Source organism: Chaetodon auriga, chromosome 13 (assembly GCF_051107435.1).
Source record: "Chaetodon auriga isolate fChaAug3 chromosome 13, fChaAug3.hap1, whole genome shotgun sequence".
Taxonomy (NCBI): Eukaryota; Metazoa; Chordata; class Actinopteri; order Chaetodontiformes; family Chaetodontidae; genus Chaetodon; species Chaetodon auriga.
In genome coordinates, this window is record NC_135086.1 from 963125 (window position 1) to 987280 (window position 24156).

The window sequence follows — 24156 nt, forward strand, 5'->3', positions numbered from 1 at the left end:
TTAACCAAAGTTTAACCAAAGCTTAACCAAACCTTAACCAAAGTTTAACCAAAGTTTAACCACAGCTTAACCAAACCATAACCAAAGTTTAACCAAAGTTTAACCACAGCTTAACCAAACCATAACCAAAGTTTAACCACAGCTTAACCAAACCATAACCAAAGTTTAACCACAGCTTAACCAAACCTTAACTAAAGCTTAACCAAAGTTTAACCACAGCTTAACCAAACCTTAACCAAACCTTAACCAAAGTTTAACCAAAGCTTAACCAAAGCTTAACCAAACCTCAACCAAAGTTTAACCAAAGTTTAACCACAGCTTAACCAAACCATAACCAAAGTTTAACCAAAGTTTAACCACAGCTTAACCAAACCATAACCAAAGTTTAACCACAGCTTAACCAAACCATAACCAAAGTTTAACCACAGCTTAACCAAACCTTAACTAAAGCTTAACCAAACCTTAACCAAAGTTTAACCAAAGTTTAAGTCATGCTGGTGGCGTCAGGTCATAAATCTCTTCTGGACGTTGCTCCAGAGATCGCTGAAAATCAACGTACGTCTGACTGCTGAGATGTTCCCATGTCATCTGATCAACCTGCATCCACTGAGGAGAACGTGAGATGTTGTTCAAACCACCAGAGAAAGCTCGTAAGTGAAGCTGAGTTCAGTTTCTCCTCCACCTGTGACCCACCTGTGTTCGATCATTAGATCCTCTCGGTGAACCCGAACATGTGTTAGCTTCTATTTCACTGCTGGACTCCTTCAAACATGAGGAGAAGTCGTACTTTTAAGGTTTTCTTTTGGATCACTTCTAGGACAGGATGTCCTTTAATGACTGCAGAGACTGAAGAGACGAGTCCAATCGATCAATCGATCGTCCATTCACTGAGCATTCAGAGCAGTGCATGAGAGCTCTGCTCAGCACCAGGACCCAGAGGATGGCTAAAGGTCGAAGGTTAAAGGCACTTTCATTTTCTTGGCTAACAGTGTTAGAAGAACTATGACCACAGTCCAACAGGAACAGGACACAAAGCACAGGAGACACACGGGAGTCAAACGTCTCACGCTGCTGAGCTGCTAACTTCACTTTGTTTCTGCGGCCGGATGATCTAATTAAAGTCTAACGAGGCTTTCTAATTGTTCACCTTGCTGGTGTCATAAACAGGAACTCTTTCTCTACCCACACGTCTTTACAGGTATTTCCAGGTGTATTTCAGTGAAGTATCGGTGCTCACCTGTGCGGCTGACGGTCACTGTCTCCCCTTCTGTCTCTGATCTTATCAGGCTGAGGGAAAGTGTCTTAGGGTGAGTCTCAACGTAAAAACTCCCCCTCCTTCTCTTTATGTGCGTCTTCTGTCCTCGTTTAGTCCCAGACGTCAGATGTGAGACGACTGCCGGACTTTGACATCTTTAAATGGAAAGTTTGAATCCACAGTGAGGGGGTGAGGTAAAGCAGAGAGGAGAGACAGAGGAGGGAGGAGGCTCATTTACAGCACTGAGACTCGTCCTGGGGTTTACTGTGGCAGGTGGGCCGTGTGCTGAGCCCTGACAGCCTCTGGGAGCTTAGTGGTTGGTTGATCAGCTGTGATGTCATCTGCCGGCCTGCACAGTAGCTGTGGATGCTAACACCTCCTGCTAACACCTCCTCCCTGCGCTCCCTTCAGGTCAGACTCCTCTCTCCTCCGTCAGTCCACACAGCCACAACAGCCACACGCACACACGTGCCCACGCGCACACACACACACACACACACACACACACACACACACACACACACACACAGCATCATTAGCTGTCACCTTCTGCTCTACTTCAACTTTCTGCTTCTGACATGAAGAAAATGAAGAGCTTTTAAAAAGGCTTTTACATTCATAAACGTCCCTTTAATTTAACTCGTGTGCTTTGGTTTGCAGGTCAGACACCATGAAGCAGGTCTGAGGTTTCCAGCGTCCACTCAGCGTCCATTCAGCGTCCATTCAGCGTCCATTCAGCGTCCATTCAGCGTCCACTCACTGCTCTTTGTATAGATGACAGTAAAGCTGAACGATGCACAGAGAGGACACTAATCCTCCAGTTAAATCGGCTGAGCTGCATCTGTCCTGCAGAGGATTAACCTGACAAACAGAGGGCTGGTTTGCAGTAAGCTTTGCAAGAGAAGACGACACATGCAGCCACATGGTCGTACTCTGATCTCCAATTAACACACATATGTGCACGCTGACTTCCACCGTCGATAAAACAAACGTTAGTAAGCTGCCGGTCTGCGACCATCAGTGTGGAAACTCTTCAGTTTCAGTCGTGCAAACTTCAAACTGTCCGACTGGAGTTTAAGAGCTTTGTGTCAGCGGTGCAGTCAAACTGTCGTTCGCCTCAGAGGTGCAAAGTAACGAAGTACATTTACTCAAGTAATGTGTCTCTGGTAGAGAATCAGCTCCTGGAGCTGAAGCTTCCTTCAGCTTCAGGAGCTTTGAAGTGACGTTCAGCTCGTCGTTTATCTGCTCTGACTCATCGCATCGTTTTCGGAGTAAAACCTGTAAAAAGACTCAGTTCACTTCCTGCTGAGCAGCAAACAGCAGACAGACTCAGAGACCAGCTGGTGGACGTTTAGCATGTAAAGAGCTGGAGACCAAAACCAGAAGTCAAAGAGAGGAGACTGGACTGTTAATGTGCTCAGTCCTAACCCTCACCCTGTGCTCTGCCATGTTGTTCTTCTACTTCACTTCATCAACTAGAAAAGAGGTGAAATATAACATGTTTGTCACAGAAACAACAAATATTCACAATCAAAAAACTGAAAACATTTGTCTTTTCTTCTTTCCTCTGTATCCGTCTCCTGAAGGACTCGTCATGTTTGTCCAACTGAAGTCACTACAGACAGCAACAAGCTGCATCTGTCCGCCTGAGTCTGAATCTGAGTCTGAATCTGAGTCTGAGTCTGAGTCTGAATCTGAATCTGAGTCTGAGTCTGAGTCTGAGTCTGAATCTGAATCTGAGTCTGAGTCTGAGTCTGAATCTGAATCTGAGTCTGAGTCTGAGTCTGAATCTGAATCTGAATCTGAGTCTGAATCTGAATCTGAGTCTGAATCTGAGTCTGAGTCTGAGTCTGAGTCTGAATCTGAGTCTGAGTCTGAATCTGAGTCTGAGTCTGAGTCTGAGTCTGAATCTGAGTCTGAATCTGAATCTGAGTCTGAATCTGAGTCTGAGTCTGAATCTGAGTCTGAGTCTGAGTCTGAGTCTGAATTGAATGTGAATTGAATGTGAATTGAATGACGACTGAAGGAAAGTGAGCCTGTTTGTAGAATATAACCTTTATTTAAAGACAGAATGCTGAAAGGATGAAGGTCTACATCCTCCTCAGGCCCACATTCATCTACAGACTGGAAACCAGTTCAGCGCCTCGTCCTGACGAAGGAAACCATGAACAGCATCGAAACGACGTCATGAAAGTCTTAAAGATGCTAAGCTAACTGCTGACTGATGGTATTTACTCATTGACTTCTGTGCTGTTCTTCACGGTGTGAAGGGAATCCCTCACCTGTCTGCTTTACCTCTGGACAGGTGCAGCTCTTAACAGAAAATGAGGGAAAGTGTTTGATCAGTTGGTTCAATGCTAGCTCTGCTAGCATCGCCTTCACAGTAATTAGTAGGAACTTAGCATTAGCGTGCTATCCTGCTAACACTGAGAGGAAAAAAAACAGATCTCTGTTAGCGTTCTGCTTTGATTCTGATTGGTTCAACTCAGCCAATGAGGTTAAATTAAAGAAATATTTTATCCACTAAAACAGAACATGAGTTAAAGGTCCAGTGTGGAGGATTTAGAGGATCTATGGGCAGAAACGTACAGGGGCGGGGCTTGTGGACAGGCAAGCCAGGCAGTTGCTTGGAGCCCCCGGCCACTTATTTACAACGATTATTGATAGGCCTGGGCTTGCAGGGCCCTCTGGTGGCCCCTGGACCTCACTTTAAGAACCACTCATCTATTTTTTCAGTGTTCCTCTCAAATGTCCCAGAAATTGTGCATTTATGTGTGCAAAAACCAAATTTTTGTGGCGTGCACGGGTGGAGTGGGGGCCTCAGGGATTTCTCACTTGGAGCCCCAAGAGACCCGAGCAACACCGCTGGAAATGTAACGTCCATAGTTCTGTTTTCATCTGTGAAAATAAGAGCTGTTGTGTTTCTGTTAGCTTAGCGTGAGTCTTTATATCTACAGAGGGAGCAGCTCCTCCTTAAGGAGGCCACCATGTTTCTACAGGAGCCCTGAAGGGACACACCAAACACTGACTCCACCGTAGAGGTGAGGGGCCTTCAGCTGGTTGCAATCTGCAAACTCACCACTAGATGTCACTAAATCCTGCACGCTGGACCTGTAAGATCTCCACAGTTTCTTGACTCCTCATCTCCATCAGGTTGCGACATCCTTCTTCTTCTCTTCTGCTCCTTCTCCTCTCATTTGTCTCCACATCCTTCTGTTCTTCATCTACTCCTCTTCTCCATCCTCTTTCACCTGATCTTTTTATGTCACTCAGTGTCGTCCACTTTTATTCAACACTTCTCATTCTTTTTTCTTTCATTAGTGCAGCTCACTCTCCTTCATTCATCCTGTTCTTCCTCTCCTGGCCTCCTCTCCTCCTCCTCTACTCCTGCGCCCGGGTCCAGCTCACAGGGACCCACTGTGGCTCGTCCTGGGCCTCCTGGATGATGGAGCAGAGCTGCATGCAGGCGTCCTGCAGGTCGTCGTTCTCCAGCACGCTGTCGAAAAAATGTTTGTACTTCACCTCCATCAGCCGGGACACCTCCTCCAGCTCCATGAAGTCGTCCTCCTGCAGGAGGAGAACCCGAGGCTCACTCTCAGCGTGTTGCACTTATTTCTCTGTGCTGTTTGTTGGTGCTGTTAGTCTGAGCTGTCAGCGTCGTGCTCTTACCGTGAACGCTCTGTTGACGCTGTAGTTGGTGACGATTCGGGCGTCTCTGCGTGTCTCTCTCAGCCTCTCTGAACTTGGAGCTTTGATGAAGATCACGTAGGGCTTCAGCTTCCTCGTCCTCAGAGACTGGATGCTCTGACAACACAAAGAAAGACATCTGAGATTACTGAGTTAGTCCGCCGCTGAAAGTAGTCCCTGACAGACACAGTCAGACTCAAACACGACTGAGACGACAAGTTCAGCCTCGTCTTTACTTTCTAAAAGCCAGAAACTTAGAGCTCAGACGATGAACGGACGAGTCGACGGACAGAAAATCAAATCTGCGGTTGACTCATAAACTTTAGGAATGAGCGTTTTCTGTGCTCTGATATTTTATAGACTGAACAAATGATTGACTCAATGAGAAAATGATCCAGATGAAGATGAATCATCGGTTTGGATTCTTACAATAACATAATCATATACTTAACATGATAATATTCGAATATGAGAAGTCACACGGAGGCCAGAATCCACTCAAAGCATTCACTCATTCATCGAGTCACTACTGTTCACATGAAGCTCCTCTACGTCTGCGTCTGCACAGCTACGAGCCCTCAGTGCTGAGAGTCAAAGCCTTCACAAGGACAAAACGGAGAAACGTCAGGAGGAGCAGCAGGAGGACGAGGAGCAGCAGGAGGACGAGGAGCAGCAGGAGCAATCAACCCGAGCGGACTGAGTGAAACTCACATGTGGTTCAACATCGATGATGCACATCCGACCTCGTTTTAACACCTCATCAATGGCATCAGTGCTGGTCCCATACAGGTGGCCCCTACACTCCCCGTACTCCACAAACCTGAACACACACACACACACACACACACACACACGCACGCACACACATGCACGTACATGCACACGCACACACACACACATATACACAGATCAAATAACGGTAGAAATAATCCAGTACAGTTAACTAAGCACAGTTAAACTCTAATCATCATGAAAATAATCTAAAATAATCACACAGATTATTTTAAATAGAATTAATGTCACACAAACCAAAATCCAAAGGGAGGAGCCCACCTGTGGTTACAGACCATGTACTCAAACAGCTCCTTGGTGACAAAGTGGTACTCCCTTCCTGTCTGCTCCCCTGCCCTGATTGGACGAGTGGTGTCTGGAGGAACAGGGCGACAGCCAATCAAAACTGGTGTGTAGTTATTCACAGATGACGCTCATTGAAAACGGATCAGGTCAGCTGCTTCATGTTAGAAACTTCTCTGATCAAACGCAGGCGTGAGCCTCAGCTGGACTGTTTACAGCTAATTAGCTAATGTTAGCATGCTAAGATGCAAAACGCAAAACACAATCTGATGTTAACCCATGTGGAGACGCCTTGAGTGAACGTGATGGAGGACACATACGAGGGACGGGTCCCTGGAAGGTCGCAGGGTTCAGCTTGATGAGTCTTTTCCTCAGTTCATTAACTCCAACTCCTGAAGCACCTGTCCAGAGGTAAAGCAGACAGGTGAGGGATTCCCTTCACACCGTGAAGAACAGCACAGAAGTCAATGAGTAAATACCATCAGTCAGCAGTTAGCTTAGCATCAGAGATTTCCCTCATTATAGACTGTATGAACTCTGCTGACTCTGAAACACACATTCTTCATGTTTGAAGACAGAAAGAAAACTAATATCCACAGTTAACAGAGATTTAGCTGTTAGCCTGATTTTCAGGCTAGCTTGTGATGCTATAGGGACTTCCTGTTTACATCGTTGATTGCTCCTGATTGGACAGAGCTGCAGATGTTTTCAGTCTTAACCAGCTGAGACACGATGCTTTAAGAGCCGATCGGACAGTAATTCAAACGTTCCTCTCACCGATGAGGATGATGAGGCGATGGTTCTCCTGCGGGGGACGCTGGTACAAAGCCACCTCCTCGTAGGGGGTGGACAGAGCGTTGCAGTTGGGTGAGCAGGAGGTGCAGGACTGTCGTCTCCTCCTGAAGGACGTCCTCCTCCAGAGACGGAAGCTTCGACGGAAACCAGCTGAAGAGAGAGAAGAGCACATTCATGTGTTCATCAAATCAGTCCGTGAGCGTTTCAACATGTTGGAGCGTCGTTAACAGTGTTTCCTCATCGTGCTGCTGAGGAGCACAATTAGGTTTCTGTTGTTCCACTTCTTTATTATTCAGTTAAATTCATTATTTCATTGACATTTTAAGCAGTGCTGAGAGTATATTCATGCATTCATCTCTTCTTCTACTCCGTCATTATTGGCTGTGTGCCGCCTTCAGACTGTCTTACCCAGGTAGATTCCATCAGTGACGTCAGAGTCGGCCTCATCTAAAGAAGACATGAACACAGTCAGTCATGTTCTTCACATGTTCACCTTCATTCATTCACCTGCTGAAGACTAATCAAGAAATGAAGAGTGAAGGTGAAAAACACATTGATGTGTTTTTCCTTTGTATGGATTTAATATTTTACGTATTTTAAGCTTTCACATTTAATGACTTGACTTTTTCATTGTGACATGAATTTTCATTCAAATCAGAGCCCAGAAAACAAAGAGGTGTTTTCATTCCAGTGTCGTCCAGCAGAGGGCAGCACAGAGCTCAGGCTGAAAACCGCTCTTCCCCTCAGACTGATCAGCTGACCGTTTGGAGGGCCCGACCCCGGAGACTAAACCAGCCACTGTATGTGAAGCGATAAGACTCACAAACTGATCAACACCGATCCAAAACATCCATCCATCCATCCATTTCCACCCGCTTATCCGGGGCCGGGTCGCGGGGGCAGCAGTCTGAGCAGGGACGCCCAAACTTCCCTCTCCCCGGACACTTCCTCCAGCTCATCCGGGGGGGGACCCCGAGGCGTTCCCAGGCCAGCCGAGCGACATAGTCACTCCAGCGTGTCCTGGGTCTTCCCCGGGGCCTCCTCCCGGTGGGGCATGCCTGGAACACCTCCCTAGGGAGGCGTCCAGGGGGCATCCGGTACAGATGCCCGAGCCACCTCAGCTGACTCCTCTCGATGTGGAGGAGCAGCGACTCTACTCTGAGCTCCTCCTGGGTGACAGAGCTCCTCACCCTATCTCTAAGGGAGCACCCCGCCACCCTGCGGAGGAAACTCATTTCAGCCGCTTGTATCCGGGACCTCGTTCTTTCGGTCATGACCCAAAGTTCATGACCATAGGTGAGGGTAGGAACGTAGATTGACCGGTAAATCGAGAGCTTCGCCTTTCGGCTCAGCTCCTTCTTCACCACGACGGACCGATACAGTGACCGCATTACTGCTGCCGCTGCACCGATCCGCCTGTCAATCTCACGCTCCATTCTTCCCTCACTCGTGAACAAGATCCCAAGATACTTAAACTCCTCCACTTGAGACAGGATCTCTCCCCCACCCCGGAGGGAGCAAGCCACCTTTTTCCGGTCGAGAACCATGGCCTCGGACTTGGAGGTGCTGATTCTCATCCCAGCTGCTTCACACTCGGCTGCGAACCGTCCCAGTGCACGCTGAAGGTCCTGGCTCGATGGAGCCAACAAGACAACATCATCCGCAAAAAGCAGAGACGAAATCTGCCGGCTCCCGAACTGAACCCCCTCCGGTCCCTGGCTGCGCCTAGAAATTCTGTCCATAAAAATAATGAAGAGAACCGGTGACAAAGGGCAGCCCTGGCGGAGTCCAACATGCACCGGGAACAGGTCCGACTTACTGCCGGCAATGCGGACCAAGCTCCTGCTCCGGTTGTACAGGGACTGCACAGCCCTCAGCAGAGGGCCTCCAACCCCATACTCCCGGAGCACCTCCCACAGAATGACACGAGGAACACACCCTCCGGTCCCCCTTTTTAAACAGAGGGACTACCACCCCCCGAGCTTTGCCACCGAGGAGCTTGCAGACTACCTCAGTGACTTCAGCCCGGGTGATGGACGAATCGACCTCCAAGTCCCCAGTCCCTGCTTCCTCTGCAGAAGACATGACAGTGGGATTGAGGAGATCCTCAAAGTATTCCTTCCACCGCCCGACAATATCCCCAGTCGAGGTCAGCAGCTCCCCACCTCCACTGTAGCAGTAGTAATGGAGAGCTGCTTCCCCCTCCTGAGGCACCGAACGGTTTGCCAGAATTTCTTCGAGGCCAACCGGTAGTCCTCCTCCATGGCCTCCCCGAACTCCTCCCAGACCCGAGTTTTTGCTTCTACAACCGCCCGAGCTGCTGCCCGCTTAGCCTGCCGGTACCCGTCAGCTGCCTCAGGAGTCCTATGAGCCAACCAAGCCCGATAGGACTCCTTCTTCAGCTTGACGGCATCCCTTACTTCCGGTGTCCACCACCGGGTTCGGGGATTGCCGCCACGACAGGCACCGGCGACTTTACGGCCACAGCTATGGACGGCTGCATCAACAATGGAAGTGGAGAACATGGTCCATTCAGACTCGATGTCTCCAACCTCCCTCAGAATCTGGTCGAAGCTCTCCCGGAGGTGGGAGTTGAAGACCTCCCTGACAGCGGGTTCTGCCAGACGTTCCCAACAGACCCTCACAGTACGTTTGGGTCTGCCAAGTCTGTCCCGCTTCCTCACCTGCCAGCGGATCCAACTCACCACCAGGTTGTGATCAGTTGACAGCTCAGCCCCTCTCTTCACTCGAGTGTCCAAGACATACCGCCGAAGGTCAGGTGATACGACTACAAAGTCGATCATTGACCTCCGACCTAGGGTGTCCTGGTGCCACGTGCACTGATGGACACCCTTATGCTTGAACATGGTGTTCGTTATTGACAAACTATGACTAGCACAGAAGTCCAACAACAGAACACCACTCGGGTTCAGATCGGGGAGGCCGTTCCTCCCAATCACGCCCCTCCAGGTATCACTGTCGCTACCCACGTGGGCATTGAAGTCCCCCAGCAGAATGATGGAGTCCCCGGTTGGAGCACTTTCCAGTACCCCTCCCAGGGACTCCAAGAAGGCCGGGTACTCTGCACTGCCGTTTGGCCCATAGGCCGAAACAACAGTGAGAGACCTGTCCCCGACCCGAAGGCGCAGGGAAGCGACCCTCTTGCTCAGTGGGGAGAACTCCAACACATGACGGCTGAGCTGGGGGGCTATAAGCAAGCCCACACCAGCTCGCCGCCTCTCACCGCGGGCAACTCCAGAGTAGAAGAGAGTCCAGCCTCTCTCAAGGAGTTGGGTTCCAGAGCCCGAACTGTGCGTGGAGGTGAGTCCGACTATCTCTAGTCGGTACCGCTCAACCTCCGGCACTAGCTCCGGCTCCTTCCCCCCCAGCGAGGTGACATTCCATGTCCCCATAGCCAGAATCGTTGTCCAGGGTTTGGGTCGTCGGGGCCCCCGCCCACGACTGCCACCCAAAACGCAAAGCACCGGCCCCTTCTGGTCCTTCCTGCGGGTGGTGGGCCTACGGGAAGACGGGCCCACGTCGCTCCTTTGGGCTGAGCCCGGCCGGGTCCCGTGGGCAAAGACCCGGCCACCAGACGCTCGCCTGCAAGCCCCAACCCCAGGCCTGGCTCCAGGGTGGGGCCCCGGTGACGCCAATCCGGGCGACGTGAACATCCTCGTTTTTTTACTATCCATGAGGGCTTTTGAACCGCTCTTAGTCTGACCCGTCACCTAGAACCTGTTTGCCTTGGGAGACCCTACCAGGGGCATTAAGCCCCGGACAACATAGCCTCTAGGATCATTCGGGTTCTCATACTCCTCCACCACGATAAGGTGGCGGTTCAAGGAGGAGCGATCCAAAACATGAACGTACCAAAGTGTATTTCTTCAAGCTCTGGACAAAAAGAGAGAGACAGACGTCACGTCCACTGATGGATGAGGACTACTTTCAGTACATTTACCACCGTGTCAGACGGTTTTACCTGTCACGAGACGCTTGTCATCTGCTTGTGTTCGATCGTCCTCTGCAACGGACAGAAAAAGACACTTTTTGAAGTTGAGGCTGGTCTCACACAGACAGACTTCAGTGTGGACAAAATGTCTCGTGCTGGCAGAGAGGAGTGAGTATGAATAAAGTTTTGACTCAAAGGACACTGATCCTCCCCCAACCCTAAACCTAACACTACCCCCCCCACGGCTCAGACTAACTTCATTGTTTCATCAGCTTGATGCTCAAAAAGTTAAAGATGTTGAATCTTTGTTCAACAGTGACTGACACAACCCACACTATCAACAGAGCACGCTTTGGTTCACCTGGTCACACCTGCACAGTCACGTGACGCTCGTCTAACACAGTCACGTGATGCTCGTCTAACAGTCACGTGATGCTCGTCTAACAGTCACGTGACGCTCGTCTAACACAGTCACGTGATGCTCGTCGAACAGTCACGTGACGCTCGTCTAACATAGTCACGTGATGCTCGTCTAACAGTCACCTGATGCTCGTCGAACGCAGTCACGTGACGCTCTTCTAACAGTCACGTGACGCTCGTCGGACAGTCACGTGACGCTCGTCTGACAGTCACGTGAGGCTCGTCTAACACAGTCACGTGACGCTCGTCTAACAGTCACGTGACGCTCGTCTAACAGTCACGTGATGCTCGTCGAACAGTCACGTGACGCTCGTCTAACACAGTCACGTGACGCTCGTCTAACATAGTCACGTGACGCTCGTCGAACAGTCACGTGACGCTCGTCTAACACAGTCACGTGACGCTCGTCTAACACAGTCACGTGACGCTCGTCGAACAGTCACGTGACGCTCGTCTAACATAGTCACGTGATGCTCATCGAACAGTCACGTGACGCTCATCGAACAGTCACGTGATGCTCGTCGAACAGTCACGTGACGCTCATCTAACACAGTCACATAATGCTCGTCTAACAGTCACGTGATGCTCGTCGAACGCAGTCACGTGACGCTCGTCTAACACAGTCACGTGATGCTCGTCGAACAGTCACGTGATGCTCGTCTAACAGTCACGTAATGCTCGTCGAACAGTCACGTGACGCTCGTCTAACACAGTCACGTGACGCTCGTCTAACACAGTCACGTGACGCTCGTCTAACAGTCACGTGATGCTCGTCTAACACAGTCACGTGACGCTCGTCTAACAGTCACGTGATGCTCGTCTAACAGTCACGTGATGCTCGTCTAACACAGTCACGTGACGCTCGTCTAACACAGTCACGTGATGCTCGTCGAACAGTCACGTGACGCTCTTCTAACAGTCACGTGACGCTCGTCTAACACAGTCACGTGATGCTCGTCTAACAGTCACGTGACGCTCGTCTAACACAGTCACGTGATGCTCGTCGAACAGTCACGTGATGCTCGTCTAACAGTCACGTAATGCTCGTCGAACAGTCACGTGACGCTCGTCTAACACAGTCACGTGACGCTCGTCTAACATAGTCACGTGACGCTCGTCTAACAGTCACGTGATGCTCGTCTAACACAGTCACGTGATGCTCGTCGAACAGTCACGTGACGCTCTTCTAACAGCCACGTGACGCTCGTCTAACAGTCACGTGAGGCTCATCTAACACAGTCACGTGACGCTCTTCTAACAGTCACGTGACGCTCGTCTAACAGTCACAGCATCGACTGAAGTCACTCAGGGACACTGAACTCCTCCATGAAATGACTGTGCTGCAGCAGCTGTGACACCCACCGTGCTCAGCCAGGTTCACTGAGGGTCAGAGAGAAAAGAAAGGCTGTTAGAGGTGAACGCTGCCCCCTGCAGGCAGACAGCAGTAACTACAGCCACAGTGAAGGTCTGAGCAGCTCAGACGCTACTGAGTGATCAACACTGCAGGAATACTACAGGAATAATAGAGGAATACTACAGGAATACTACAGGAATACTGCAGGAATACTACAGGAATAATAGAGGAATACTACAGGAATACTGCAGGAATACTACAGGAATAATAGAGGAATACTACAGGAACACTACTGGACTAATAGAGGAATACTACAGGAATACTGCAGGAATACTACAGGAATAATAGAGGAATACTACAGGAATACTACAGGAATACTGCAGGAATACTACAGGAATACTACAGGACTAATAGAGGAATACTACAGGAATACTGCAGGAATACTACAGGACTAATACAGGAATAATAGAGGAATACTGCAGGAATACTACAGGAATACTGCAAGAATACTACAGGAATACTACAGGAATAATAGAGGAATACTACAGGAATACTAGAGGAATACTGCAGGAATAATAGAGGAATACTGCAGGAATACTACAGGAATAATAGAGGAATACTGCAGGAATACTACAGGAATAATAGAGGAACACTGCAAGAATACTACAGGAATACTGCAGGAATACTACAAGAACACTACAGGAATACTACAGGAATACTGCAGGAACACTGCAGGAATACTACAGGAATAATACAAGAATACTGCAGGAACACTGCAGGAATACTGCAGGAATACTACAGGAATACTGCAGGAACACTGCAGGAATACTACAGGAATAATACAAGAATACTGCAGGAACACTGCAGGAATACTGCAGGAATACTACAAGAATACTGCAGGAACACCGCAGGAATACTACAGGAATACTACAGGAATACTGCAGGAACACTGCAGGAACACTGCAGGAATACTACAGGAATACTGCAGGAATACTACAGGAATACTGCAGGAACACTGCAGGAATACTGCAGGAACGCTGCAGGAATACTACAGGAATACTACAAGAGTACTGCAGGAATACTACAGGAACACTACAGGAATATTGCCAGCAGCAGTGTGTCTCTATGATCCTCTCTCAGTGACTACATGATGCTGTTTGTCTCTTTTTGTCGTGTATCGTGTACTTTTGTACTGCGTGTTTTAACTGTACCTTTGAAAGGAGTCTGTGTCCTGTGTACTTTTTAACTAGCTCTGCTCTGTTTATCTCTCTCTGCAGGCACGAAGACTGTTTCAGTGACTTCTGACATGTTTGTGTTTTGTTTGTGTTTTGTTTGTGTTCTGTTTGTGTTTTGTTTGTGTTCTGTTTGTGTTCTGTTTGCGTTCTGTTCTCTTCTGTTCGGTTCTACCTGTGTTCATTAATGTGCTCTGACCCTGGACCTGTACAAACCAGTGAACACACATGAAGCACATTCTTTCTGCCTGTCTGAGCCACATGAGTGAGGTCAGTGAAGGTGATGAAGAGTGCTCACAGGGTCTGATGCAGGTGTGAACCTGTAGCGGCTGACACCACCACTGCTCCCTCTGTTTACTGCAGGAGACAACAAGATGATGAAGATGATGAAGATGAGGAAAACATGTGAACTGCAACTTCTATGTAATTTGTTCTATTTTGAAGTTTTAATCTCAAAGATTTCCATCGCTGAATGAGGTGACAGAATGGTGACTGAGCTGATGAAAGTATGGCATTATTCCTGTATTTGAAGGGTTTTGAAGTGTCATGAAGTGTTATGAAGTGTTTTGAAGTGTTATGAAGTGGTTATGAAGTGTTATGAAGTGTTTTGAAGTGTTATGAAGTGGTTATGAAGTGTTATGAAGTGGGTGTCTGTGACCACGTTCCTGGTTGAGTTCCTGCTGATGCAAAGGGAACATTTCCCACAGCTGCAGGTTCACATTGAATGAATTTAACTGGCACAGCACAAGCTGAGTTTTGCTGTGATGTATTTGAAACATGCTAAATCAGTGGTTTGATGCGAATGCTGGAAGTTTTTCTTCATGTAATGTTCATAACGTCACATCTTAAACTGGTGACTGAAGATCTGAGTGAACCGCAGCCTGTGAGCTTCATTCAGGACGTGCGAGTGTCACCTCTTCAGCATGCTGGCTGAGGGAATCAAACCAGCGCAGGACACGGCGCTGGGCAGCTTCCTGGCCTGCCACCAGTGCCCGTCCGACTGGTCCACCACCTCCAGCAGGTCTCCTCTGCTGAACGCCATCCCTGCATCCGGACAGGGGATGGAGGAGTCCTGCAGGGGGCAGTAGTCCACCATCGCCCTCATGTACACCTGACAGACAGATCAGAGAGGAGCGTGAGAGGAAATGTCCAAATTAAACATCCACGAAACAACGAGGACGTTTCATCCAAACACACGCACACACACACACACGCACGCACACACACACACACACACACAGCGGTACTTGTGTTTTCAGTGGAGAATGACCGGCGTGTGGCTCATTGAAGGCTGACAGGTTCCTTTGTTCGGGAGGTTTGTGGCTCTCAGGCTGTTTTTAAGGCGGCTGTTGTTTGAACTGAATATTTCTCATTTTGTGCGTTCGTGCGTTCAGTCCGTCACCGTGAGGGTGTCGCACAGACACAGAGTCTGTGATCCGCCTTCATGTTTGGTGGATGTTTCTTACCGACTTCAGGTTGCTGCTGTTGCTCTGAGCTGCGTTTGGAATGACCTTAAAGAGGATCGTCCCGTGAGAATTGATCTGAGAGGAAGAGAAAGACGGTGACGACACAGTCAGTCCAACACCAACTCTTCTCCCGTCTTCACGATAATTCACTGGAAAATTAAACGTATCTTCACTTGTGTCACGTCAGACCCTCCACATCATTATGCATTGAGTGATTTTATTCCTCTCTGGTGACCCACCAGGATCTGGATGACCTGCTCCGGCTCCAGACCCACCACAGGGTTTCCATTCACCTCCACTAACAGATCACCAGGATGGAGCAGTCCTGGAACACAGGCACACTCATCATCCTGCACATGTTCACCTTGTTAATGCACCGTTTGGGTCTGCGGTGTTGTGCTTTATATTATGGGCTGTCTGCAAACGTTAACACACACACACACGTGCACACACAGAGTTTATCTCACCGCTGCGGTCAGCCAGTCCTCCATGAATCACCCTGGCAATGTAGATCTCTCCTGTCTCCTCATCCCTCCTTATAGTCGCCCCCTGACAGACAGACAGACAGACAGACAGACAGATGGACAGATGGACAGATGGACAGACAGATGGACGGACAGACGGACAGTCAGACAGACAGACAGATGGACAGGCAGACAGATGGACAGATGGACAGACAGATGGACGGACAGACGGACAGTCAGACAGACAGACAGACGGACAGACAGACAGATGGACAGATGGACAGACAGACAGACGGACAGACAGACAGATGGACAGATGGACAGACAGATGGACAGATGGACAGACAGACAGACGGACAGATGGACAGAGGGACAGATGGACAGACAGATGGACGGACAGACGGACAGTCAGACAGACAGACAGATGGACAGACAGATTGTTGTGTCTCAGACTGACACACTGTGGGACTGACTGACTGTCTGACAAGAGGAGCTGCAAAGAATGAAAGATGATGATGATGATGATGATGATGATGATGATGATGATGGACACAGTCTGAAGGACAGCTGGATGAAATGGGACATCATGGTTGAGAAAATTTAATCTCCCTGTACCTTTAAATATTTCACTTTTCCCCGTCATGTGACGAATCCAGAGATGAAAAAACTCTCAAACGTGTTGTCCAAGAACTGGTCTCAGTCTGGGTCTGGACCACGGTCAAACAGGCATGTCTGGTCCTTAGACTGGGATCCAAATGCTGATCTCTGTCAGCGTTTTCGGTCCTAGCTCTACATCTTAGGTTAAAAAAGTCAAAGAACTAAAGATATTTCAGTCAGCGTCAAAGTCTGTTTTCAAAGCCAGAGCAGAAAAGGAGAGGAGACCGTTTGTTTTCAGACTACTTCTTCTTCTTCTTCTTCTTGGTTGCCAAACATCCTGTGCTGTTGCCGTCTTGTCGGTCCTCCAGAGGAGCTCTGGAGACGGATCCATTGTTGAGCCTCACCTGTTCAGTACAGCCAATCCTCCTGTGGGTGGCACCAAAGCTCACCGTCCGATTAGAGCCTCCGTTCATTCGTTTGGGACTCAGAGACGAAGCGACGCCGTCTGCACAAGAACTGACAGACGTGGACGAAGAGGAGGAGGAGCAAGAAGAAGAGGAAGACGAGAGGTGGCGTGGGTAGGGTGTGGGAGGTTTGCGGACCACTTTTGGAGAGATTGAGGAGACCCTCGGTGGAGGTGGAGGAGGAGTGTGGTGTTTTGGCCTGCGGGGAGGTGACGGCTCGGGGTGATTACTGGCCACAATGAGCCCCTGGAGCTTGTCAACCACCTCTGCCAGCAGGTTGAGCGCCTGGGCGTTCTCTTCCACGCTGTCTGTGATCATCCCTGTCGCCGCCCTCATCTTCTGGCCAAGATGGCGAACATCCTGAGTGCCGTGCTCAAAGCTGCTGGCCACCGTCTGAACAGTGGACCTGAGCTCGTCCATGCTGCGCTGCTTGCTGAGCTCTGGACACTGGGGATGTTTATGGAGTCTTCCATGTGTCCGTTTCGGTAGGTTCTGGCATCCATTGTGATGAGGAGCGGTAGAGTAATGGACCATCATGGGACTCGTAGGCTCTTCCTGCCGTTTGTCATGAGATCCAGTTTGACACCGCTGTTGCCTGCCGGGGGTGGGGAGAGTGCTCACCCCCTGCTGCCGAGTGGAGCGACGAGTCGCAGGACTAGACGGTGCCGTCCGGGCTTTAAGAGGGTTCATCCCAGTCCACGAGGGGGTTCTGCCGGGTGTAGGGATGTTCCTCGAGTGCCCCCCTGTAGCCCCCTTTCTGTATAGGGCGGGGGAGTTGGGAAAGCTGTAAGCTGGGACTGGAGGAGGAGGGTAGGCATAGTCATCACTGCACCCACCGGCAGAGGAACCGTCTCGAAGAAGACAAGACAAAAAGATTCAAAAAATTAGAGACATCAGACGAGCGAAATAAAGATAAAGAACAACGATGGTGTGAAGTGTGTGAATGATGAAGACGAGGGTGAAGAAGATAAAGAGGATGTTTTTGACTTGGTGAGGATTCCGAGATGATGATGAAGTTCATGAGTTGAACATGATGGATGAGCTGATAGATGAGCAGGTTGCGTTCATCGGACTGACGGACAGAAGAGGACGGATGAGTGACCGTCTTCTTGTCCTCCTCCTCTTACCATTGCAGGGGGCTGGACTAAAGACAGAGGGAGCTGATTGGTTGAGCCCTTTCTTCCGCAGCTCTGCGGTTTGCGGGCATAAACATGAACTTCCTGTTGACTCATAGCGAGGGAGGAAGGGGCGTGACTGTCCTCCTGTGGGGAGCGTCAAAGGCCTGGCTTCACTTTCAGTCGCTCTGAGCTCCTCCCTCGACCGTGCCCTCCTCGCGGGGACGAGGCGCTCCAGCGTGAAGCGACGAAGGCTGCTCCAACGGCTACGAATCGCTCCTCCACCCTCTGCTACACGCACTTCTCCATTCTTCATGAACAAAAGATTAGAAACTGAAGTCTTCACGGTTCAAAAAGAAGATCTTTTCTCATAACTAAAACTTACAGTTTGTATCTTTAAGGCTTTCGACCCTCCTTCAAGTTTCTGCACCAACTGATGATGAATAGATTCAATAACATTATAATTATTACGAATTATAATGATAATCAATCACATTATTATCTCCAAACTTTAATTTAGAGAGAATAATTTGCTTGTTTCTGTTTCTGTTTTATTCCTCCGTATGTTTTCAGGTTTGGCAGACTCAGTGGAGTCAGCAGACGTCTTTGAAGAGCCTTTCAGTCAGACGTGAGCATGTGTGATTCAGAGACTAACTAACTGAACCAATCACAGCAGGGCAGGCTCACCTTTCTGCAAATAAAAGCTTGCACCTTCAGAACAAGTCACACGATAATCACACACATTCTGCTCATTGGAACTTCAAGTGAAGCTGAACTGCAGAGTAAAAACTCACCAGTGGCTGGTTGTTCTTCACCAGACAAACGATCCTCATGGCCTCCTCATCCTCAGGCAGCTCGTCAGGCAGAGGAGGTAAAATGGGACCGTAGTCAAACTGGGCTACGCTGTCGTGGGAAGACAGCAGGGCCTGAGAGACAGGTAGACACAGAGAGACGGGTTCAGGTGTTACAACCGAGTGTCAAATATGCAAGAGCTCCTGAACGAGTCTGCAGACCTGGATGTGCGGTGAGCTGAGGAGGCCGCAGAGCTCTCGAGCTTCAGCCGAGGGACGGTGGACCTTCTGGACTGCTGCCATGATCTGATGGACAGACAGACACAGACTCAGTGAGAAACATCAGATCCAGACTGCACAGCTCCTGGTTTCCTGGTCTGACCTGCTGATCCGGTTTGATCCTCAGCACCATCAGTTAGAGACGATGCAGGATACATCAGTGGAAGAGTACAATACCAGCAGGTGGTGTCGAGGTGGAGCTTCAGGAAGTGTCTTTTCAAGCAGTTTCACGTGTGTGTGTGTGTGTGTGTGTGTGTGTGTGTGTGTGTGTGTGTGTGTGTGTGTGTGTGAACCTCATGTGATAGTCCTGAGGCGTAGGGCAGAATGGGGCTGGGTGTGAACCTCTGGAACTGCAACAGGCACTCATAAATCTGGAGAGACAGAACAGGAAATGACATCACAGCTGGACATGTACATGGTGATGTGTGTGTGTGTGGTTGTGCAGGTGTGTTGAGTCGAGTTGTACCTTCAGCAGAGCGTGAAGCCACGGCGCCCTCAGCAGTTCATGAAGGAGCTGAGCACCACTAATGTTTCTGTGGACAGCTTGACTGACGTCCTCCACCACACTGGACAGCACCGCACTGACACCTGCACACACACATGCACACACACGCACACACACACACGCACACACACACACGCACTCTTTTCACATGTTATGTCATTTGTGTCATCTGTGTCTGAGCTGTTTTCAATAAATGATCAAATGTTAGTGTGACTATAAGAACAGTGTTAGCTGTTAGCATGCTAACCCTAGCATATTGGTGTAGCTATAAGAACAGTGTTAGCAGTTAGCATGCTAACCTTAGCATATAGGTGTGGCTATAAGAAGTGTTAGCGGTTAGCATGCTAACCCTAGCATGTTTTTGTGACAAGAAGAACAGTGTTAGCAGTTAGCATGCTAACCATAGCATGTTGTTTTGACAAAAATAACAGAGTTAGCAGTTAGCATGCTAACCTTAGCATGCTGATGTGACTATAAGAACAGTGTTCTAGCTAACTTTTTGCTAACTTTGGTATTCAGCTCAAAGCACAGCTGAGTTGACATGTGGAGCCTGAGATGTCCAAAACAGAAAAAACAAGTGAACAGAGGATAAACCCTTTTAATTTTGCTAACAGCAGCTAGCGTCACCCTCAGGTCATTGAACAAACACTGTTTTCGGTGTGTCATGAAGCCTCAAGCTGCTGACTTTGATTGAATCTTTGTCTTCATTTACCGAGCAGGATTAAGATTTAATCAAACTGTGCTGTGACGACGTCACAGAAAGATTTGCTCCTTAGTCAGTGGTGGAATGTAACTGAGTACATTTACTCCATTATAGTACTTGAGTTCAAATTCAACGTCCTTGTACTTTACTTGAGTATTCATATTCCTTTATACTTCTGCTCTTCATCTGAGAGGTAAATGTACTTTTTACTCCATTACATCTGTCTCTCAGCTTTCGGTCCTCTTCAGATTCCTCCCTGTCCAGTGAAAAGCTCGTATCTCCAGATGTGTTGATGCTGAATGTTTGTGCTGAACTGAAGGATGAAGAGTTCCTTCATGTCTTCTTCAGCTCAGTAAACTCTTTAAAAAGCCTCTTGGATCAGCTGAAAATCATCGTCACAAAGCTGAAAACAGCCTGTTTTTCTGAGCTCGTCACACTTTTTGGAGATACGTGGTTCTCACAGGATGGCTGCGCTGCAAACGTGATGATCTTCAAGAGTCTGAAGCATTGATGAAGATTAAAGCACCAACAGGATATAAAGGAGTTCAATGAGCTCCAACATCTACAGCAGGAACATGAATGAACACATGAATGCAGCAGGAACATGAATCCAGAAACACACTGACAGGAACACTTCACTGACACACCACGAGGTTAAGTACATCTTGCTGATAACACTTACATACTTTTACTTAAGTAAAGTTTTCAGTATTTCTGGAGTACTTCCTCCAGCACTGCACACAGGTGTGTGTCACAGTGGCTGCACTCAAATGAAGGGAGAACTTCATCATCATGAACCTCATATCTGATAAACGTGAGCACCATCGATAATCAGTAAGTTTGAACAGCCTGTAAAGTCACAGCAGATGTTTGAGGCTGGAAGTCTGTTTGGGCCAGACAGGATTAACATCAGTGAGGAGCTCTGACCCGATGACGGACGCTAAAACCATCCCAGCGAGGGTTTAAAGTGAAATTAAGCCTGGTCTGGATTTAGACTCCAGATCAGCGTTCAGACTTAATTTAAGACAGATGATAAACAGTGAATGTGGTCAGTGATGGTCACATGGGTGAGGCTCTAATGGGAGCTCATGGAGGGATGAGTGTGTGTGTGTGTGTGTGTGTGTGTGTGTCTCACCGTCCTCCATAGCTTGTCTCATGGTGATTGTTCAGACGGTCAGAAGAAAAAAGGCTCGTTTCACTGAAAATAAATGAAAACCAACGTTCAGAGACACAAAACGAGGCAGCAGCTCATTAAACTTCAGACGCTGAACGACTTTTATCAGCTGATGCCAAAGTCATTGGTTTGGATTTTTACAGATTACTGGAGAATATGTCCACGTGAAAATAACGCGGCCGTCCGTCTCCATCGTCCATCGTCATGCAGGACGTGGTGAGACGACACATTTCAGTTTTAGTGTCGACTTTTGACCTTTGAGTTTCTCCACATGGTGAACAGCTCGTCTGAAGCTTAAACACACACTATCCAATCAACACTGGCCGTGACCAATGAACAGGAAGTCCAGCAGCTCACAGTTTAAACCAGGAAATCAAAAGGCAAACTGTAGTAATACACTGCAGTATCACTGCGTTGAGTACTTGTTCCAGCGCTGCCGCGGTGACGGTTTTGGTTTGTGATTGTGTTATTTTGGTACTTCCTGTTCCAGCAGCAGGTTACTATTTGTGGCTCGATCTGCTCTTTAGCTTCTTATCTTGGCTCGGCTTCCGTTTCCACCGGCAGAGTCCAGGACGAGCTTCCATTAAAAGACGTGAAAGTCACGAAAAACCAGACGAGCTCACGCAGCCAAAGTAATCATGGTGGGAACGAAGGAGGAAGTCAGGTGACATGAAGAGCAACAAAGTCCATATTCAGAGGGAGGTGAGCTGACCTTCCACCAAGGAGGCGTTCTTCACGTCCGGTCAGAAACCAAAGTCAGCGTCGACTTACTTTTAACATACATAACGTACTTAAGTTAAACAGAAACGTACGTTACTATTTTATTTTAACCCCGTCCGCGACGTTTCTTAGACCTGACCACGTGGGTTTGGCATCGTGGAAAACGAAGGTCTGGTGTGACGGCGGCCTGCCGGGAGTCACTGTCAGTCGACCTGGGCAGTCGTTCAGGTGTGAAGACTCGCTGGTCGTCCCAAAGTGCAGCTGCTGGATGGACCGCCGAGACATCCTGGCTGACGTTCACAGCACTCAGAGGATGAATTGTGATATAATCAACAATAATTCTCCTCTGAAGTTTCATGTGGCGCCATGATCGGGTCACCATGTTCACGTGTCAGCACTGCAGACATTCCCATCAGCCTCAGCAGCACTTTGTGTTTCCTGCTAATTAGCAGAAGTTAGCATGCTAACACGCTGAACTTTGATATGAACTTGGTAAATATTCTACCTGCTAAACATCAGCCTGTTAGCATTGTGACTGTTAGCATGCTGATGTTAGCATTTAGCCTCACAGAGCTGCTAGCATGTGGACTGTGGACTGTGGACTTTAGCATCAGGCAGAAGTCCGTCACACACACACACACACACACACACACACACACACAGAGTTGACTGTGTAAAACAGGACCGACTCACCGCCTCTTCGTCCTCGTCTTCCTCAGGTCCACCGTCCCCTGCGGGGATGTTCTGTGTGTGAACCCACAGCCAGTGGTGACTGACACGGATGTGATTTTACTACCAAACCAAAACAGACACTAATCCTCTTTAACACGCCTTAATCCTCCAACCACTGACCTCTCTCTGTCCCTCTGTCCTGCCCCCCGTCCCTCTTTGTCTTTGCTTTCTTCTGCGATCTTTAAACCCTTTTTCTGTCCCCGGCGGCCTCCTGTCCCTCACTCCGTGTCCTCCTCTGCTGTTCTGATGGAGGTCTGCTCCTCTTCACCCGCTCACTCTTTCACTCTGCGGCTTCCTCATTCTGTCATGTTCTCACTCTCTCACTCACTTTAAGTACTTCAACAGATCACAAAGCTTCTTAACTGTTTGCTGCTTTTAGCCACACACACACGCACGCACGCACGCACACGCACGCACACACACACACACACACACACACACACACACACACACAGCAGACAACACAGTGTTAACAGGCAAACACACAATAACAGTCGCTGTAATGCATTAAATCCTGCTGCAACATCTGGGTCTCAAAGAGGCCAGCCGTTATCAGTGTGTGTGTGTGTGTGTGTGTGTGTGTGTGTGTGTGTGTGTGTGTTGGGGGTGATCACAGGCTCATGTCACCAGGTCACCTCCTCTGAGATTAACACTGATCTTTCAGAAACAGAGACAGAACAGGCAGATGGCCGCCATGTTTTCAGCAGCTCCTCGTTCACACCTGGAACATTTTTCAGTTTAACTGCTCACACGATGAAGAACTAACATGCAGACTGGGAGGAATCAAAGACTGCAATCGCCTCAACGTCGTCATCTCATAAGAATATTGATTACAGCTGCTTTCAGGGAAACAAAGTGTTTGAACGGCGTCACTCTGTATCACCTGGTTACACCTGGATTAGACTCATTCTGCTGAGCTCATATGATATGAATACAATATTAAAGAACTGCTAATGTAAAACGATGTTAAATCTGCTCTTGTAGCTTCCAGAATCACTTAAATCCCTCGTTTCTTCACAGCTCGTTTGTTTCTGGCGTCTCTTTTGTGAACCAGGCTCTGAACGTGTTGAAGTGAAGCTCACGTCCGTCTGAGCTGCTCACAGGCTCGTCCACGCTCACACAGGTTCACCATCGTCTCTGCTGGTCATGATAACATCCGACTTTCTTTTCGACTTCTGTTCCTGAATGAGAATCTGTCTTTGTCAGAGTTTAGAAACAAAGTTTATCTACATGCAGTTTAATACAGACACAGAAAACCTGAACAACACAGTCTGAGGTGAGGCCACGTGAAGTGAGTTGAGCTCTGGAGAATCACAGAAACCTTCTTCTTAACATGAATGTGTAGTTTTTACTCAGCTTTTTGAAAAATAGTGTCTG

At 48.6% G+C, this 24156-nt stretch overlaps 2 protein-coding genes across 5 annotated transcripts in view; both read right to left on the minus strand.

Annotated features, from left to right (window-relative positions):
• The window catches only part of LOC143330053 (transmembrane protein 237A-like), a 9779-nt gene extending 8529 nt beyond the window's left edge, over nt 1–1250 (minus strand). The window contains exon 1 of one of the 2 annotated variants that reach the window (XM_076746218.1): nt 1148–1250. The gene's annotated coding sequence lies outside the window, so the exon portion shown is untranslated. Of the gene's footprint in view, nt 1–693; nt 969–1147 lie in introns of those variants that run through there. The other variant, XM_076746219.1, reaches the window with a different exon arrangement.
• A 2040-nt stretch (nt 1251–3290) lies between these two features.
• Nucleotides 3291–22914, minus strand: LOC143330803 (MAGUK p55 subfamily member 4-like). 3 transcript variants are annotated; one of them, XM_076747562.1, is made up of 22 exons: nt 22741–22914; nt 21289–21351; nt 19412–19533; nt 19239–19316; nt 18889–18972; nt 18670–18801; nt 15703–15784; nt 15475–15560; nt 15236–15310; nt 14684–14880; nt 14068–14126; nt 12546–12563; nt 10794–10835; nt 10685–10705; nt 7220–7258; nt 6794–6961; nt 6337–6417; nt 5996–6089; nt 5654–5762; nt 4925–5059; nt 3559–4822; nt 3291–3469 (listed from the first exon to the last, which is right to left on the minus strand). In XM_076747562.1, the coding sequence occupies exons 2-21, from the start codon at nt 21308–21310 to the stop codon at nt 4637–4639; spliced, it is 1830 nt and encodes a 609-aa protein (XP_076603677.1). In that variant the 5' UTR covers nt 21311–21351; nt 22741–22914; the 3' UTR covers nt 3291–3469; nt 3559–4636. The 3 variants fall into 3 exon arrangements, with proteins under 3 accessions (XP_076603677.1, XP_076603678.1, XP_076603679.1); XM_076747563.1 differs by lacking the exon at nt 10685–10705; XM_076747564.1 differs by lacking the exons at nt 3291–3469; nt 3559–4822; nt 4925–5059; ... (9 more) ...; nt 14684–14880; nt 15236–15310 and adding exons at nt 16315–17611; nt 17888–18175 and having other exon boundaries at nt 15531–15560; nt 18666–18801.
• Nucleotides 22915–24156: the final 1242 nt, after the last annotated feature.